The 18,958-nt window shown below is 42.8% G+C and overlaps 1 protein-coding gene across 6 annotated transcripts in view; it reads right to left on the reverse strand.

The window, feature by feature from the left end:
• Window positions 1-18,958, reverse strand: part of CNKSR2 (connector enhancer of kinase suppressor of Ras 2) — a 589,838-nt gene that overhangs the window by 365,401 nt on the left and 205,479 nt on the right. For 4 of the 6 annotated variants that reach the window (XM_073565849.1, XM_073565848.1, XM_073565851.1 and 1 more), the window contains exon 8: window positions 597-656. The exons of the other annotated variants lie outside the window; for them this stretch is intronic. In XM_073565849.1, the coding sequence (XP_073421950.1) occupies window positions 597-656 (60 nt within the window). The remainder of the gene's footprint in view (window positions 1-596; window positions 657-18,958) is intronic. 6 annotated transcript variants of the gene reach the window in all.

Genomic DNA, 18,958 nt, shown 5'->3' on the forward strand with positions numbered 1-18,958 from the left:
AAATAATCTATAATCAGCTGGTAAATCCACCTCTGGCCTTTGTGAACAATCCTGAAGTGGCAACCATTCTCCTGTGACCACTGCAGCTGTTCACTGGCCTCAGCGGACACATGCTGCTCATACAGACTGTGCTACCACAGTCCAATAATTGACCAATCTGGCCAATGACAGTAGAGATCACATGATCGCAGTCAATGTGTCATCACTGAAGGACAGATCTAAAAACCAATGAGACCATTTATTTATTATACTCGCTTATATAGCGCCATCATATTCTGCAGCGCTTTATAGACATCCTCACTGTCTACATTCTGACTCACAATCTAAGGTAAATATGTCTACCAGTATGTCTTTGGAGACCACGTGAGGAGAGATGTTGGTGCATCAGCGGAGGTACACGGTAACTATTACTTATTTTGTTATTTTAAAAGTATTCCGGCTGGGTGAGATTTGAAAAAAAAAAAATCTCAAGACATCTTCCTGAATAATCTCTAAATTCTACGGTCTTAAATATTACAGGCCTACGGTTTCTAATTCCTAAGAGGTGACAGGTTTACCCTAAATACTCTCATTAGCACATTATGAAAGATACTTACATTTTCTGTTGTTCCAGTGATCACATGGAGACCATCATATGTGGATTTAATGTACATTCCCTGGAATTAAACATATATCGATATAAAGAAACGGTATACTGTATGATCATGTCCAACTAAACAAGGTCAAAACAAATCAATATTGGCCCTTTAGATAGATAAAAGAAAAGATGAGTGAATATGTGAAAGTTCCCATAGCAAGTATCTTGCCCAACATCCTTTAAACAAAGCCGTATAAGGCTGGTTTCACACTAGCGTTTTTTTGCGTTGCGTTTTTGAGCATACATGTGCATGCGTCCTTTTCCCCTATATTTAACATGGGTGCGCATGGTCTAGTGCTTGCACGCGTTTTACGTGCGCATGCTTTTTTGTAGTGTGCGCCGGACGCTACCTGTTGCATTTTTGGTCCGTTCGACCTGTCTCAAAAAAACGCATGCGCATGGAATGCGCAAAAAAACACATTACAGTCTATGGGAACGCAGATGTGCGCATGGATATGCGCACATCTGCGTTTAAAAACGCATGCGTTTTAAGAGTAAAAATGGCTAAAAAAATGGTTAAAACACATGCGCCAAAAGCAGCAAACGCATACAAAACGCATGATGCGCTTTTTGTTTGCGTTTGCACTGCGCAAAAACACAGCGCAAAAAAACGCTAGTGTGAAACTAGCTTAAGACAATAGAGCATGACATAGTCTCTTATTCCAATACTGATGACGTCAATGTTTTTTATAACAGTAAAAATTTGCTCAGCTCTGCTTTTAAGTAACGCAAAAAAAAAAAACCACAGTGGGTACATAGGCCCCCTGTTTGATAATTGAGAACCAGTGACCAATCATGCCTCCTATCTAGAAGATACAGTAGATATACATTTTATTCTCTCCCGGAAGGTTCAGGAAACTGAAAATTGTCTCTTCAGAAAGAAAGAGGACTAGAACTCTAGTGCCACCAATAGAAATCCTAAAAGTCATTATCGACTCTCTCAGAGTATCTAGGGGAGACAGCCGAGCATGTGCCCCAGGCGCAGCTGGCTGGGGGGCACAGTCGGGCTACCTAATGCGGCGGTACGCAGTGTCTCCTCCGGCGGCAGCATTCTGCCGTCCCCGGACTGGTAGTCGGCTGTTCTCTGTACCGGCTGTCAAGCTAACAGCCAGCACTGTAGCTTGCAACAGAGTAGCTGCAACGCATCGGCTGCCAGTGTTCAATAGTACTGGCGTCTAACAGAGAGCAACGTCAGCCGAGTGATCAGGTCATGTGATCACGCTGCTGATGTCACTGGCCCGAGTTGCAGAGGCGAACACTAGTAGTGGTAAGTGCTCCAGTGGAGCTCAAGACACCGAAGATTAAGTGCATGGGGTCATTTAGTGTGGGGATGGGGGGGAATTTGGAGTGGGGATGGGGGAATTAATGTGGGGAGATTTGGAGTGGGGATGGGAGATTTAATGTGTGTGGGGAGATTTGGAGTGGTGATGGGGATTTAATGTGTGTGGGGAGATTTGCAGTGGTGATGGTGGGATTTAATGTGTGGGTGGAGATTTGGACTGGGGATGGGGGGATTTAGGACATGTATAAGGAAACATTATGGAGGCATGTATGAGGAAACAGTATGGGGATAGGTGCAGACACAGTATGGTGAGTGGGGTGATGGGTGCAGTCAATATGGGGAGCGAGCGGCTGAACGAAGTATGAGTGAGGGTGATGGGATGTGTGCAGACAGTATGTGGAGTCGGGGGTATGTGTGAGCAGGCAGTATAGATAGTGAGGGGGTAAATAAATGAGGAGACAGTATGGTAAATGGGGGCTGTGAGAAGAGACAGTATGAGGAGGGAGGGGAATAGTGTGAGGAGACAGTATGGGGGGAGAAAAGTGAGTGGGCACGAAATAGACACTGAATAGTGGGGGCATAGCATGGGGAGCAGTGCATGGGTACAGCCAGGAGGGAATAGTATACCAAGAAGGGGGAGTGAGGGAACAATGTAGAGACTGGGCCCTATAAGGAGGACACAGTGTGAGAGGACAATGTGAAGAGGGGGCCCAGTATGGAGGTCAGAGGTCAGTGCAAAGAGCATGTACCATAAAAGGGACAGTGTGGGAGTTATATTTTGTGCAGACAATATAGTGAGGTGCAATTATTTATTCAGGGGTTCAGCGTATTGCAGATATTTTTATTCAGGAGCATTATAATGACACTTCTATCTTTAATGGCATCATATGGAGATTTGCAGCAGAAGACCAGAGAAGATGGAAGTTTGCAGATACGGCTGTGGATGAGAAAACTCATAATGGTGTCTGGACAAGATGAAGAAAAGAAGAACGACTCCACAGACAACGTCATCTATAAGGTACCTGGATGTAAATATTTGTGATACTGATGAATTCTCAAGTTTTTATTTATGTTAGGAGCATTAAAGGGATTGTCCAGGTTTGTGCCGAGTCTGCAGTCATTCTATGTGACTGAAGACTTCTGAATTCTGTCAGGATTCTGTTGTACCAGCGATTTACATACATGCAGTCACGTGCTGACTAGACATGCCTGCCCTCACTCAATGAAAATGAACTGAGTGAGGCCAGAAGTATAAAAATCACATGCTTGTGCTGACATGACCATCCACTCTTGCCACCAGCAAGAGAGAATTTTAAAAGTGTGCAGTGCATTTGTTGTGAGAACTCAGAAGCCTGCAATGTCAGGATTCAGCTCTGCAGGTTCCAGTAGTCATCGCATGGACACTTCACTCATATGCGATTTTCATACTTATGGTCCTGTGGCAATAGACTTCTCTTCCTGCTTCTCTCAGTTTTTCACTTAACATTGAGAGTATTAGGGAGAGCAGCTCATCGGTACATGACTAAGGGTGTGTGCACATGCTGTGGATTCTGCTGCGGATCCGCAGCGGTTTTGGTCCTGCGGATCCGCAGCAGTTTCTGCTGCGGTGTACAGTACCATTATAATCAATGGAAAACAAAAACCGCAGTGCACACTGTGCGGAATTCTCAGTGCGGATTTGCTGCGGTTTCAAAACCGCAGCATGTCACTTCTTTGTGCGGAATCCGCAGCGGTTTTACACCTGCTCCATTGTCCAGGTGTCAAACCGCAGGGGAAAACCGCAGGTTACTGACCTGTGGATTTTGCAAAATCCGTGCAGAAAATTCAGCAGCACAATCCGCGTGTGCACTCACCCTGTGTGCAAATCGCATAGGTGCTGGGGGGGGGGGACTGAATTCTTGCCCTGGGTGCCAGAAAACCTAGATACACTTTTGGACTCTCTAATAAGCCTTATCACATGACTTAGGATAAAAGTCAAAACCAAAATCTCAATTTGTAGACACTGTGCTTCGAGGTACTGCCCCTCATCAGTTCAAATTGTGAGATCTGGTTTGGCTAGGTGAGAGGCATCTGACCGGGATCCAAGGAGTAACATTCCTCCATGCAGAGACAGACACATCAAGCCTAACATGCAGAGGTGAGGAGACTTAAGCCGCAGTGCTCCTCTGGGAAACAAGCAAATTGTCTCTGCAGAGAGGAAGAGGACTAGAACTTTACTGACACCTATAGGAAGTAGCTATCATAAAAGTCAATAATTGACTCTCTAACGAGCCTTGTCACATGAACTAGGATAAAAGCCAAAACAGAAATCTCAATTTGCAGTTTCAGGGTACTGCCCCTTGTCAGTGCAAAGTTTGAGATATGGTTTGGTTGGGTGAGAGGCGTCTGACCAGGATCCAAGGAGACAGAAGAAATTTGGTGATACTTCTTGGACTCTGAGTCCTGGAGCATTTGGAAAATCTCCAGGATGTACAGCTCTAAATTGGGGCAGGGAGAAGATGAGCCACCTGATCTAACACTTACTTCGGAATGTCACAGGCTGTTCTAGGATTGTGGACAGATAGAGGAACAAAGTACTCAAGTATTCGGGAAGCACAATGATGTCACTCCCTCTGTGTCAGAAGCATGCTGCGTGCAAGAACATAGACGACATCCTGCAGTTTGTACTCGGCAAAATGAAGTGAGGTCGATGCACTACCTGCAATTATTGCACATGGATTGGAACAGAACATTAGAAGATCTCACTCCCGCACTTACGGGAGAAGCGTCAAGGGAGTTGATTTTTTTTATTGCCACAAAAGTGGCATATGAAGTCTGATGTGTGGGGGGCACAAAGGAGGAACATTACTGTGTGGTGGCAAAGTTGAGAAATATTTATATTTGGAGGTAATATGATTATTGTGGGGCATATATAGAGATATTATGGTGTGGAGAACAAATGGGGTATAATAATGTGTTGGAGCAAAAAAATGGGTGTATTAATATGTAGAGGCAAATATGGGACACTTTATTTGTGGGTGAACAAATGGGGGACATTACTGTGTGGGGCAATATTATTGTATAGCCATAAACCGGTAACAATGTATGAAGTAAATTTAGAGGCATAAACTGGTGACATTAAATTGTTTGGCACCATTATTGTGTGGTGGCAAAACTAAGGCAAATTATTTTGTGGGGACAGTTATTGTGTGGGGGTAAAAAGAGTATTATTAATATTGTGGTACTGCAAATAATTGTGTGGATGCACGAAAGGAACACTATTACTATGTGGAGGTAGTAAAGGAGCATTACTACCATGTGGGGGCACATAGAGAGCACTTTTAATATATGGGGTACAGTTACTTTGTTAGAAAACAGTAGACCAAAAGAAAAAGGAAAAACAAAAAGAACTACAAGCAGAGAGAATATGTCGCTGCTTTTTCTTGTACTGTATACACATTTAAGGAGTACAGAAGTCGTGTATAATTAGCTGTGTGTAATTATTAACCACCACTATATGGTCACTGATTGGTGGAAATTATCATTTTTAATACAGTGGTTTTGTTCAATATAAGTGTAGTGTAACAGGATTATTCTGTCTGCAAAGTTTTATTTAGAGACAGTATTGTAGTTACTATTCACACATTATCTGTATTCAAAGTGCTATCATGTTGTGTTAAAGGGGTTGTGCAACAAACAAAAGTATATTTCAAATCAATAGATCTTGGAAAAAAAATAAATTCCACAATTGGATGTGTTTAAAAAAAATGATTCTCTTCTGAGACTCTTAGAAACGTGCCCCAGTGTAATGGATGTGTCTGACTGTGCAAGGACATGGTAGGATATACCACAGATACTGGCCAGGGGAGGATGCAAAAGAGTATATAGACATTACAGAAAGTGAGCAAAGCTGATTCTTACTTTGAGGTAAAATATTGTTTAAAAACAGGCAGTGAAATGTTTCACTCACAAAAAGAATCAGCTGCGATCCCCTGCTGTAATGTCTGTATACTCTCTCTTGCCTCCTCCCCTGGCCAGGAGCTGTGGTATGATCAGACCATGTCCCTGTACGGTCAGACACAGCCATTACACAGTACACAGCAGGGGCACATTTATAAGATTATCTCAGCATAGGAGCATTTGTTATTAACACATCCAATAGTGGAAATTATTATTATTCCAAGATCTATTGATTAAATGTACTTTAGTCCTGTTTTCCCATAAACAAAAGGTAGCAATTCATTATATGTATTCACAGAGTGATCACTGTGCTATAGGTGCAGTTACATAGGGCTGTTAGTGACATGTATTACATTTGCAGAAAGAGTATTGTCCTTAAACTTGGTTATCATTACTTTTTTTTTTTTTTACATGTGAACACATAATTGGCCAGTCTCTTTGTTAACGTGAGCTGCTTATGAATCAGAAATATTAGGGAGATATATTGAGAAGGATTAAATCATAAGGCTATTCCCCTGTTCTTAGGATGGATGATAACTTGCTGATCACTGGAGGTACGACCACTGGGACCCTGTGCAATCCCAAGATGGGAGCTTTTGAACTCCAAGAACAGAACACTGCAGAAACATTCTGAAAGGAGCAAAATGTACTCTTGTGCGGCCTCTGCTCCATTCAGTGTCTTGGGGACTAGCCAAATGCTGCTCTCAGCAGTCCCATACACAATAAATGGAGCAGAGGCTGAGCAGGAACACCTCAGCTCCATTCAAGGCCCAGCTCCAGAGCCCCATTCTCAGAGTCCATAAGCCCCAATCTCATTGTCTCTGGGGATTTCAGTTATTAAACCCTGAGTGATCAGCAAGTTATCTAGAATACTACAGGCTAAAGCCAATCTTACAGCTTATAAATATGGTCTTAGTCTTGTCTACCTCATCGGTTAAAATTATAAATTCTTATTCCAAATCATGGCGCTGTCTTTCAACTGTCTGTGTGCATGATACAATCAGTGTGTTTGGCAGACAGATTTTTAACTCCTTTACCCCCAAGGGTGGTTTGCACGTTCATGACCGGGCCAATTTTTACAATTCTGACCACTGTCCTTTTATGAGGTAATAACTCTGGAATTCTTCCATGGATCCCACTGATTCTGTTTTCTCGTGACATATTGTACTTCATGTTAGTGGTAAAATTTCATCGATATAACGTGCTTTTATTTGTGAAAAAAATGGAAATTTGGCGAAAATTTTAAAAATTTCGCAATTTTCCAACTTTGAATTTTTATGCCCTTAAATCACAGAGATACGGCACACAAAAAACTTAAGTAACATTTCACATATGTTTACTTTACATCAGCACAATTTGGGAACCAACATTTTTTTTTGTTAGGAAGTTATAAGGGTTAAAAGTTGACCAGCGATTTCTCATTTTTGCAACACCATTTTATTTTTAGGGACCACATCACATTTGAAGTCACTTTGAGGGGTCTATATGATAGAAAATACCCAAAAGTGACAGCATTGTAAAAACTGCACCCCTCAAGGTGCTCAAAACCACATTCAAGAAGTTTATTAACCCTTCAGGTGCATCAAAAGAATTTTTTGAATATTTAAAAAAAAAATGAACATTTAACTTTTTTTTCGCAAAAAAATTGCTTCAGGTCCAATTTTACCAAGGGTAACAGGAGAAATTGGACAGGAAAAGTTATTGTGCAATTTGTCCTGAGTATGCTGATACCTGATATGTGGGGGGACCACTGTTTTGGCGCATGGCAGAGCTCAAAAAGGGAAGGAGCGCCGTTTGACTTTTTCACTGCAAAATTAGCTGGAATTCAGATCGGACGCCATGTCACGTTTAGAGAGCTCCTGATGTGCCAAAACAGTGGAACCCCCCAAATGACACCATTTTGGAAACTAGACCCCCTAAGGAACTTATCTAGATGTGTGATGAGAACTTTGAACCCCCATGGGCTTCACAGAAGTTTATAACATAAAGCCGTACAATTAAAAAATCATATTTATGCCACAAAAATTATCTTTTCACCCCCAATTTTTATTTTCACAAGGGTAACAGGGCCCCAAAAGTTTTTGTGCAATTTGTCCCGAGTACGCTGATACCCCTCATGTGGGGGTAAACCACTATTTGGGCGCATGGCAGAGCTCGGAAGGGAAGCAGCGCCATTTGAGTTTTTTGGCTGGAATTGAGATCAGACGCCATGCCGCGTTTGGAAAGCCCCTGATGTGCCTAAACAGTGGCAACCCCCCACAAGTGACACTATTTTGGAAACTAGACCCCCCAAGGTACTTATCAAGATGTGTGGTGAGCACTTTGAACCCCCAGTGCTTCACAGAAGTTTGTAACGCCCAGGCATGAAATTAAAAAAAATCATTTTTTCCACAAACATGATCTTTTAGTCCCCAATTTTTTTTATTTTCCCAAGGGTAAGAGGAGAAATTGGACCCCAAAAGTTGATGTCCAATTTGTCCTGAGTACGCTAATATCCCTTATGTGGGAGAAAACTACTGTATGGGCACACGTTGGGGCTTGGAAGGGAAGTAGTGATGTTTTGGAATGCAGACTTTGATGGAATGGTCTGCGGGTGTCATGTTGCCTTTGGAGAGCCCCTGATGTGCCTAAACTGTGGAAACCCCCCACAAGTGACCCCATTTTTGAAACTAGACCCCCCAAGGAACTTATCTAGATGTGTGGTGAGCACTTTGAATCCCCAAGTGCTTCACAGAAGTTTATAACGTAGAGCCATAAAAATAAAAAAATCATTTTTTTTCCACAAAAATGATATTTTTGCCCCCAATTTTTTTATTTTCCCAAGGGTAACAGGAGAAATTGGACCCCAAAAGTTGTTGTGCAATTTGTCCTAAGTAGGATGATACCCCATATGCGGGGGTAAACCACTGTTTGGGCGCATGGCAGAGCTTGGAAGGGAAGAAGCACCGTTTGACTTTTTCAACAAAGAATTGGCTTGAATTGAGATCAGACGCTATGTTGCGTTTGGAGAGCACCTGATGTGCCTAAACAGTGGAAATCCCCCAATTCTAACTCCAACCCTAACCCCAACACACCCCTAACCTTAATGGAAAAATGGAAATAAATACATTTTTTTTATTATTATTATTTTTCCCTAACTAAGGGGGTGATAAAGGGGGTTTGATTTACTATTTATGGCGGGTTTCTATGTTTGGCAGCTGTCACATGCTAAGGCTGGTTTCACATTTGCGTTTTTTAGCGCTGGAAAAAAACGCATACGTGCGCATGCGATTTTTCCCCTATATTTAACATGGGTGCGCATACCTGCGCACTTGTAAGCGCATGTATGCGATTTTCATGCGCTGCGTTTTTTTGGGGTGTGCGTTGGTATTTTCCAGACGCTGCATGTTGCATTTTTTGGCCCTTGAAAAAAATCGCATGCGCACGTATGCGCACGTTTTGCGCTAAAAATGGCCATTATAGCCTATGGATGCGCATACGTGCGCACTGGCATGCGCAGGTATGCGCTTTTTTAGCGCAGCGTTTTTTGGGTGGTGTCCACTTTTTATCCTAGTTAGAATCTTCTAAAGTCCAAAAAAAAAAGGCTATATAAAGGAGGTGCCTGCCAAAACTCTGCCACTACTACACTAGACAGATTGAAGAGCAGACATTCAACCAAGAACCCATTATATCAGCGAAGAATGTGAGTATATTACATTATATGCCTGTCCTTTTAAATTATGTATGTACTAATGATTTTTATTATTTTTACATGCAGTATGTCTTCAGAATCGGAGTATTCCCCATCGCGGCAGGAATTGGCGCAAGCAGACCGTGAGGTGATTATTTTCGTGCATCTGGTAAGTATATCTGCTGCTTCTCCAAATCTCTTACGTTTTTTTCAACTTTCAGACATCGTCATCATCATCTGCGGACGGGAATAGTGAGGGCGAACAGCAGGAGCAGCGAAGCCAATTCCCGGTGGTTATACGTAATGTAAGTATCAAATGATTTGTAATGTTTTTTTTTTTTTTTTATCTTCTATTTTTACTCTTTTTTTTGTTTCTTTTTTTGTAACTTTTTAGTCAATTTAAATTTGATTATTCTAATGAATGTGTTTTGTCTAGGTTCCACAACGGGATGAAGACGTCTACCTGGATAATGAGCAGCTCATCAGCCTGGTCCAGGAGCGTTCGCCGTTGTGGGACAGCCGTGACCGGCTGTACAAGGACAATGTGGTGACACGGCGGCTATGGAATGAGGTGGCCGCAGCGTTGATGGATGGCTGGGACAGCGCCACAGCATCCGCCAAAAAGGCGTTTAGTGAGTATTTCCCTGCTCTGTATTGTGCCGCAGTGACTGTTGTCCTTGACGGCACTGTTGGGTTTCGTGCTAGGCGTATTCTAGCAGGAAACCCAACAGTGTCATCGTGGTCTACAGTGACTGCTTTGAGTATTGTATTGCTACATTGTGCCGCAGTGACTGTTGTCCTTGACGGCACTGTTGGGTTTCGTGCTAGGCGTATTCTAGCAGGAAACCCAACAGTGTCATCGTGGTCTACAGTGACTGCTTTGAGTATTGTATTGCTACATTGTGCCGCAGTGACTGTTGACCTTGACGGCACTGTTGGGTTTCGTGCTAGGCGTATTCTAGCAGGAAACCCAACAGTGTCATCGTGGTCTACAGTGACTGCTTTGAGTATTGTATTGCTACATTGTGCCGCAGTGACTGTTGTCCTTGACGGCACTGTTGGGTTTCGTGCTAGGCGTATTCTAGCAGGAAACCCAACAGTGTCATCGTGGTCTACAGTGACTGCTTTGAGTATTGTATTGCTACATTGTGCCGCAGTGACTGTTGTCCTTGACGGCACTGTTGGGTTTCGTGCTAGGTGTATTCTAGCAGGAAACCCAACAGTGTCATCGGGGTGTACAGTGACTGCTTTGAGTATTGTATTGCTACATTGTGCCGCAGTGACTGTTGTCCTTGACGGCACTGTTGGGTTTCGTGCTAGGTGTATTCTAGCAGGAAACCCAACAGTGTCATCGGGGTGTACAGTGACTGCTTTGAGTATTGTATTGCTAAATTGTGAAGCAGTGACTGTTGTACTTGACGGCACTGTTTTTTTTTTATCAACAGTGGACAAAGTCCGAACACGTTGGCGTTCGATCAAGGACCGCTTCAACAGTGATGTTCGTGCTGAGGGCCAGGTTCGCAGTGGATCTGCGTCAAGGACCAGAACTAGATACCGTCACTATCACGCGTTGCAGTTCCTAAGACCGGTCCTTGCCACAAGATCGTAAGTATTATACATTTTGGGTTTTTATTTTTATTAATCTGTGTTTTTCTAATCCACAGCTGATGCTTCTTGTAAAGGCATGGTAGTAATGATTTTCCTTTCTTCCACAGCACCTGGAGCAGCACCCTGCAACCTGGCCCTGGAGCGGTCCTTCCTCGGACGTCCTCTGACCCGTCCCAGCCATCCGACAGCCAGGAAGCACCTTGCAGGTCCCACACACACACAGCTGGTGACCAGGAAGCTGGGCCATCAGGTGTTCCCCTGTCCCAGGTCTCTGCCACTGGTTATGCGGGCACTACCCGCCAGCGGCAGAGGGCCTTGGACAGGAATGTCTTGCCCGAGTTTATGCATTTGAGCGAGACATTTAATTCCAGCCTCAAGTCACTGTCCGACAGAGTTGAAAGCGGTTTTGCACTGATGGAACGTGGTTTTAACCACTTTGAACACCGCTTCAATTCTGTAGAACAGCGCCTTGACCGTCTGGAGGCCGACCTCAACAGACCAGCACACCATTTTTTTAGTAAGATTGAAAAGGGCATGGCGGAACACCTTAGTCCTGATCAACAGCTGAATGTGCTGCAGGCCTGCAACAATGCTTTCTTGCAGGCTATGCAGCATAATCGGTACGGTCAGCAGTCAGTGGTGTCCTTTCCACCTGTGCCACCATTGACTCGCTTCACCTCACTACCGACTTGTGCTGCATACCACTGCACGGACACCTCTCTTCAAAGGCTGGACACCCACCGTTACACCACCACAAGTCTGAGTGCAGCTGGTCACTTCACCGACACCACCATGGCAAGCGCTGCTCCTGTCTGGAGCACCACCGCCAATCCCATGCATGCGTGGAGCTCAGCCACCACTAGGCAAACATGGAACAGCCCTGCCGCTACAACAACATGTAGTAGCCCTGCCACCACCACTCTGCAAACCTGGGCCATCACTGCCGCCACCAGTCCTCCTGCAAGGACGAGCACTGACCAAGAAGAGCAGCATCAGCCACCTCAGCAGCAGCAGCCAACTCAGCAGCCGCCACCTCAGCAGCAGCAGCCACCTCAGCAGCAGCCGCCACCTCAGCAGCAGCAGCAACCACCTCAGCAGCAGCCGCCACCTCAGCAGCAGCAGCAACCACCTCAGCAGCAGCAACCACCTCAGCAGCAGCTGCCACCTCAGCAGCAGCCGCAACCTCTGCAGCAGCCGCAACCTCTGCAGCAGCAGCCGCCACCTCAGCAGCAGCAGCCATACCAGCAGACGGGGGACCTACATTCCATATTTGCCCCTACTTCAAGGCGAAATCAATCAAGGCGGGCATTGGGCCAAAGTCGGTCCAGGCACACAAGCCTACGGCGACATGCCATTACAACTAATGTAACTGAACAGATTTCCTCTCCTACAAGTGTTCCAAGTTTAATTCCCTTAACTGGACTACCTTCCCCCACAAGTTTTGTTGCCCCTTCCCCTCAAACACCGTCTTCAACTGCAAGTGTTGCATATTCCCTGCACACCCCCAAATTGAAACCATCTGCCCCCAAACGCCGTAAAAAATAATTTTTAATTTTTTTTTTTGTGATAAAAAATAAATTTACATTTGTGGTTCACCATTAATAAGTTTCATTAATGTTGTTTGCGCCGCTCACACACACTGATGGGTAAATACATGTTAAAAACCAACCCAAGGGCTAGTATAGTCATATGTGAAATAACATGGACTAGTATAGTCATTCAAAGGCCTAGTGTAATAACTCTAGTTTTACCAAATAGAATCTGGTTTCATGAAAAACAAATTGTTGAAACTTGTCTAAAAAATAAAGTTTCTTTCTAGTTTCACCACTTTGTTTTTGGTGAAACAAGATGCTAGTTGTTTAAAATGCTAGTTGTTAAAAATCGAGTTATTACAGTAGGCCTTGGTATGACTATACTAGGCCGTGGTATTTCACATATACTACTAGCCCCAAGGCCTAGTATACTCATATTTGAAATACCACGGCCTAGTATAGTCATTCCAAGGCCTAGTGTAATAACTCTAGTTTTACAAAATAGAATCTGGTTTCATGAAAAACAAACTGTTGAAACTTGTCTAAAAAATAAGTTTCTTTCTAGTTTCACCAGTTTGTTTTTGGTGAAACAAGATGCTAGTTGTTAAAAATCGAGTTATTACAGTAGGCCTTGGTATGACTATACTAGGCCGTGGTATTTCACATATACTACTAGCCCCAAGGCCTAGTATACTCATATTTGAAATACCACGGCCTAGTATAGTCATTCCAAGGCCTAGTGTAATAACTCTAGTTTTACAAAATAGAATCTGGTTTCATGAAAAACAAACTGTTGAAACTTGTCTAAAAAATAAGTTTCTTTCTAGTTTCACCAGTTTGTTTTTGGTGAAACAGGATGCTAGTTGTTAAAAATTGAGTTATTACAGTAGGCCTTGGTATGACTATACTAGGCCGTGGTATTTCACATATTACTATACTACTAGCCCCAAGGCCTAGTATACTCATATTTGAAATACCACGGCCTAGTATAGTCATTCAAAGGCCTAGTGTAATAACTTTTAATGGAGCAGATTACATTCATCCACTCAATGCTGACTTGTATTCCCCATGGACTTTCATTGGGGTTGGGTTTTGAGTGTTGTGTTTTGAGAAAATCACATACTTTGTTTTAAACTATTTGCACAATTTTATCTTGAAAAAAAATGGTTTCCTGATTCATGGCCTGCAGCTTTGCTCATTCCAATATATTTCACGCAGACTAGCAATGCTGCATTTTAACTCGTATGTGTATTTACCTGCCCAGGTGTGTGAACATAACAAAATTCAGTTATACATGGGAAGTTTTTTAATTAATCGGAGTTTAAAAAATATAGTGCACTCAGTAATGGTATCAAATAAGGATTTTTATTACCATAAACAACAACATTACACCATTTCATCTTGCCAGTGCACCCGTCCTACATCAGAAATAAAGTAGGCCGCAAATTTGTCCCTCATTTGGCCAACTTCAACGGATGACCTGAGAGTGTGCTGAGTGAATTCAGGCAATGGGTTAGGAGCATCATCGTCCAGTTCAAAGGTCGGGTGCTCTTTAGCCATCACAAAGTTATGTAGAACCACACAGGCCTTCACCACCTCATCGACTGTTTCAAGTTTAAGATTAATGGCCGTGCCCAGAATTCGCCATCTGGAAACAAGAATCCCAAAAGCACACTCGACAGTTCTTCTGGCCCTGGTCAGCCTGTAATTAAAAATTTTTTTGGTGTGGTCCAAGTCCCGGCTGGAGTAGGGTTTCAGTAAGTTTCCGCACATTTGAAAAGCCTCATCGCCAACCATTACAAAGGGCAGTGGCGGAGCTTCGGTGTGAGGAAGAGGCCGTGGCATAGGGAAATTAAATTGGTTGCCATACAACCTCCGGCCCATGTCTGAGTTTTTAAAAGCCTGCGAGTCATTACCACGGCCAAATGCTCCAATGTCCACTGCTACAAACATACATCCGGCATCCGCAATTGCAATGAGTACTATTGAAAAGTACTTTTTGTAATTATAGTACTCAGATCCCGTTCTTTGGGGTTTGATGATCCGTATGTGTTTCCCATCAACAGCTCCCAAACAGTTGGGAAAATTGCATACTGTCCAGAATTTGTCAGCAATTTCCATCCACTTTTCAGCGGTGGGCAGGGGCATAAATTCTGGGCAAAGAACATTCCAGAGAGCCCGGCAGGTGTCAGCAACAATTCCAGACAAGGTAGAGATTCCAATACGGTACTGGAAGTGTAGTGAGGATAGGGTTTCTCCAGTCGCCAGGAATCTGTGAACAGACAAAGAAGTAAAATTAATATTTATGTATATTATTTTTAAAAACTATAAAAAAAATATTAGTACATTCACGAAAACTAATTACCCAAGGTTTTGAATACTAAATTTACAAAAAAAAACATCAGACCACACCCCTTTGTTTTTAAAACATACCGTAATGTCACCAGTAGCCGTTCCTCAGGAGGAATCGCACGACGGAGCTGTGTGTCCTGTCTCCGGATGGATTGTTGGACACGAGCAAGCAAATCCATGAAACTTTCGTGGGACATCCGGATATAATCAGTAAATTTCTCCGGGTTTGCACGTAGCTCGCTGTAGAGGGTGTGGTATGCCCCACGGCTCTCACGGAGTTCAACAATCGGATGTATCCACATACGCCGCCGTCTTCGCTGCCTCTCTCTCTTCCTTTGTTCATGGCAAGCAACTGCATACGCCTGAGCCATCGCGATGTCCAAATCCAAGTTGAAGTGAAAACTCTTCCAGCGCAGATCCATGGTCACGAGAAGAATCAAGCAAATGTGAAGAATACTGTAGACAGGGTGTATATATATTAACATACCACACCCACAATGAAGTCCCATTGGTCTTGTGTGTTGTTGAATGGTTGTTTTTTCTTTTTTGTGGGGTTTTTCCAAAATCTGTAAAAAAACGCAAACGCACAAAAAACGCATACAAACGCGCAAAAACGCTGCGTTTTTTTCCTGCATGCGCATTAAAATGCTGGAAAAAAACGCAGCGTTTGTATGCATTTGTATGCGTTTTTTTAATGCGTTTTTTTGCGGGAAAAACGCGCTGCAAAAAAAAGCAAGTGTGAAACTAGCCTCAAAGACGCTTTTCATTGTAAAAATAGTTTTTGCATCACCACATTTTGAGAGCTATAATTTTTCCATATTTTGACCCACTGAGTCATGTGAGGTCTTATTTTTTGCTGGACGAGTTGACGTTTCTATTGGTACCATTTTCGGGCACGTGACATTTTTTGATCGCTTTTTATTCCGATTTTTGGGACGCAGAATGAACAAAAACCAGCATTTCATTAAATTCTTTTGGGGGGTGCGTTTACACCATGTGGTAAAATTGATAAAGCGGTTTTATTCTTCGGGTCAATACGATTACAGCGATACCTCAATTATGTCATTTTTTTTAATGTTTTTGCGCTTTTATGCAATGAAAACAATTTTATATAAAAAATAATTATTTTTGCATCGCTTTATTCTGCGAGCTATAACTTTTTTATTTTTTCGCTGATGATGCTGTGTGGTGGTTCATTTTTTGCGGGACAAGATGACATTTTCAGCGGTTCCATGGTTTTTTATATCAGACTTTTTGATCGTGCGTTATTGCACTTTTTGTTCGGCGGTATGATGATGAAAGCATTATTTTTGCTTTGTTTTTTATTTTTATTTTTAAGGGGTTCACTAAAGGGGTCAACTAGTGGGACAGTTTTATAGGGTGGGTGTTACGGACGCGGAGATACTAAATATGTGTACTTTTGTTTGTTTTCCAAAAAATGAATTTATCAGGGAATATACAGTATATATTTTTTTAAATTTAAGGATTTTCTATAAATTATTTTTACACTTTTTTTTTAAACAATATTTTATTGTCCCAGGGGGGCACATTACTGTCATGTGTCAGATCGCTGAACTGACAATTTGGACATCACTCTGTCAGATCAGCGATCTGACAGGCGCTGCACAGGCTTCCTCACTGCCTGCTCTCTGAGAAAGCCGCCTCCCTGCAGGCCCCCATGGCCATCTTGGATCCGGTGGCCTGCAGGGAAGGAGGCCCCCAGAGCAGTGCAGCACATCGCGCTGCTTCGGGGGTCTCAGGGAAGCACGGAGGGAGCCCCCTCCCTGCCGATGCTTCCCCAATCCCCCGGTACACTGCGATCATATTTGATCGCAGTGTGCCAGGGGTTAACGTGCCTGACACATAGTGCCGGGTGTCAGCTGTGATAATCAGCTGACACCCGGCTGCGATAAGCGGCAAACCCCCCGGGAGTGCCGCTGATCGCTTAGACGTACTATCCCGTCCCCGGTCATAGGGGCCCGGGTACCGTGGACGGGATAGTACGTCTCATGTCAGAAAGGGGTTAGTCACGTTAGATTATTTTTCTTGTTGATGAGACAAATTATAGTCAGATCAAATGGCCACATACATATGCCAATTTTTATTTAATTGGACAGGAAACTGGTCAGATATCTGTACCCGTAAATGCATCCTTAAGACCTCCACACACATTATACTAATGTCAGCCTAACCCATCAATATTGACCGGTTCGGGCGAAGTTTTAATGTGTATTGGGGTGCCAGGAAACTGATGGCGGATGGCAATGCTAATTGCATTTTTCCGCAGGAGATAAGCTGCTGGCCAATGTGTCAACCAACACCTTTCTCATAGAGAACATTGGAGCACTTGGATGAATGAGTGCTCATGTATGGAAGTTAGTTGAAATGGCTGTCGGCCGAAAGATCAGCTGAAGTAACGTTCAGTTGACGGCCATCTAATGTGTGTGGCCAGCTTTAGCCCAAAGTCACATCCCTAACCAGTTACATTAGGACAAGATCATAACACCGACACCTGATTCTAGAAAGATCTAAGATTCACTGATTTCTACCCAAAGACATCAAAGGACTAGTAATGGGAAAGAAAAGTTAGCATTAGACAAAGAATAGTAAAGTACTTATGAGACTGCAGGATGCAAAGACTGCTCTTGTCTTGTAATAATAATAATCTTTATTTTTATATAGCGCTAACATATTCCGCAGCGCTTTACAGTTTGCACACATTTTCATCACTGTCCCCGATGGGGCTCACAATCTAAATTCCCTATCAGCATGTCTTTGGAATATGGGAGGAAACCGAAGTACACGGAGGAAACCCACGCAAACTCGGGGAGAACATACAAACTCCTTGCAGATGTTGTCCTTGGTGGTTAGCCTTGCAGCGCTAACCACTGAGCCACCGTGCTGCACGTCTTGTATACATGTTTGGTTTTGCCATAATCATACTGACCCCAATAATTATTTTGCCAAGTCATTTTACCACACAATGAATGACTTGTAAATGAAACAAAAAACCTGCTTTTTTCCTCACTATTTTACACTACCTAAGATTTTTTTCTTGTTTTTAAGTACATTATATGGTGAAATGAACAGCGCAACAAACTACAACTTGTCCCACAAATTACAGCTCTTGAAAGAATGGAAAAGAAATAAAGAGCAAGAATTAAAAAAAAAATAGTAATGCTACATGTTAGCCAAGAAAATTGTATAGTTTTACTCACGCAACCATTTTTATATCTACACTATTTTGTTCCATCATCTTTGCGTTATATTTTTTCTGAAACCTGGTGAACAGAGGACAGAAAGCTTGAATAGACTTGGACATGTACTGGAAAATTGTTCATAAATGTAGTGAGACATTTCATCCAGGCTACACTCTGGACAAGAAATGGACCAGATGCATTCCTATTAAAGCAAAGTTTAAAACTAACTATTCAAATGGCAAATGTCATCAGAAGTCATAAGGTGTTGGATTTTTTTGGGATAGTTTGGATTGGTCAACAATTTGATACTACTACAAGCAGCCTTATTTTGTTTTAAAATAGCCTACAAAGTTCGAAGTTCTAGAGTTTACATGTGCTTTTAGCATCAAATGGTTAAATGAGCTGTCCCATCACAGAAAACTCCCCTTAATACGAAAGGGAGCCATCCAATAACTCTGGCAAACAGCTAATTTTGCTAGGCAAAGATGCTGTGTATGTCGTATGAGAATTATAGTATTATACTCACGTGTAAAGCACCATGGAATAAATGGTGCTATAATAATAAATAATAATAATAATACAGAAACAATCAAAGGAGTAGTTGCCGACTAAGCATATCTCCACTATAGCTCATAGAGGGGATAGCATCAAATGATCTTTCAGGCCATATGGAAAGTGGCTATCGAGATGAGAGGCTTCTTATGACTGTCAAATATATTTAATCCCCACTGTCTAGAA

This window comes from Dendrobates tinctorius, unplaced genomic scaffold (genome assembly GCF_039654945.1).
Source record: "Dendrobates tinctorius isolate UK_male_01 unplaced genomic scaffold, ASM3965494v1 ptg000016l, whole genome shotgun sequence".
In the NCBI taxonomy this organism is placed as follows: domain Eukaryota; kingdom Metazoa; phylum Chordata; class Amphibia; order Anura; family Dendrobatidae; genus Dendrobates; species Dendrobates tinctorius.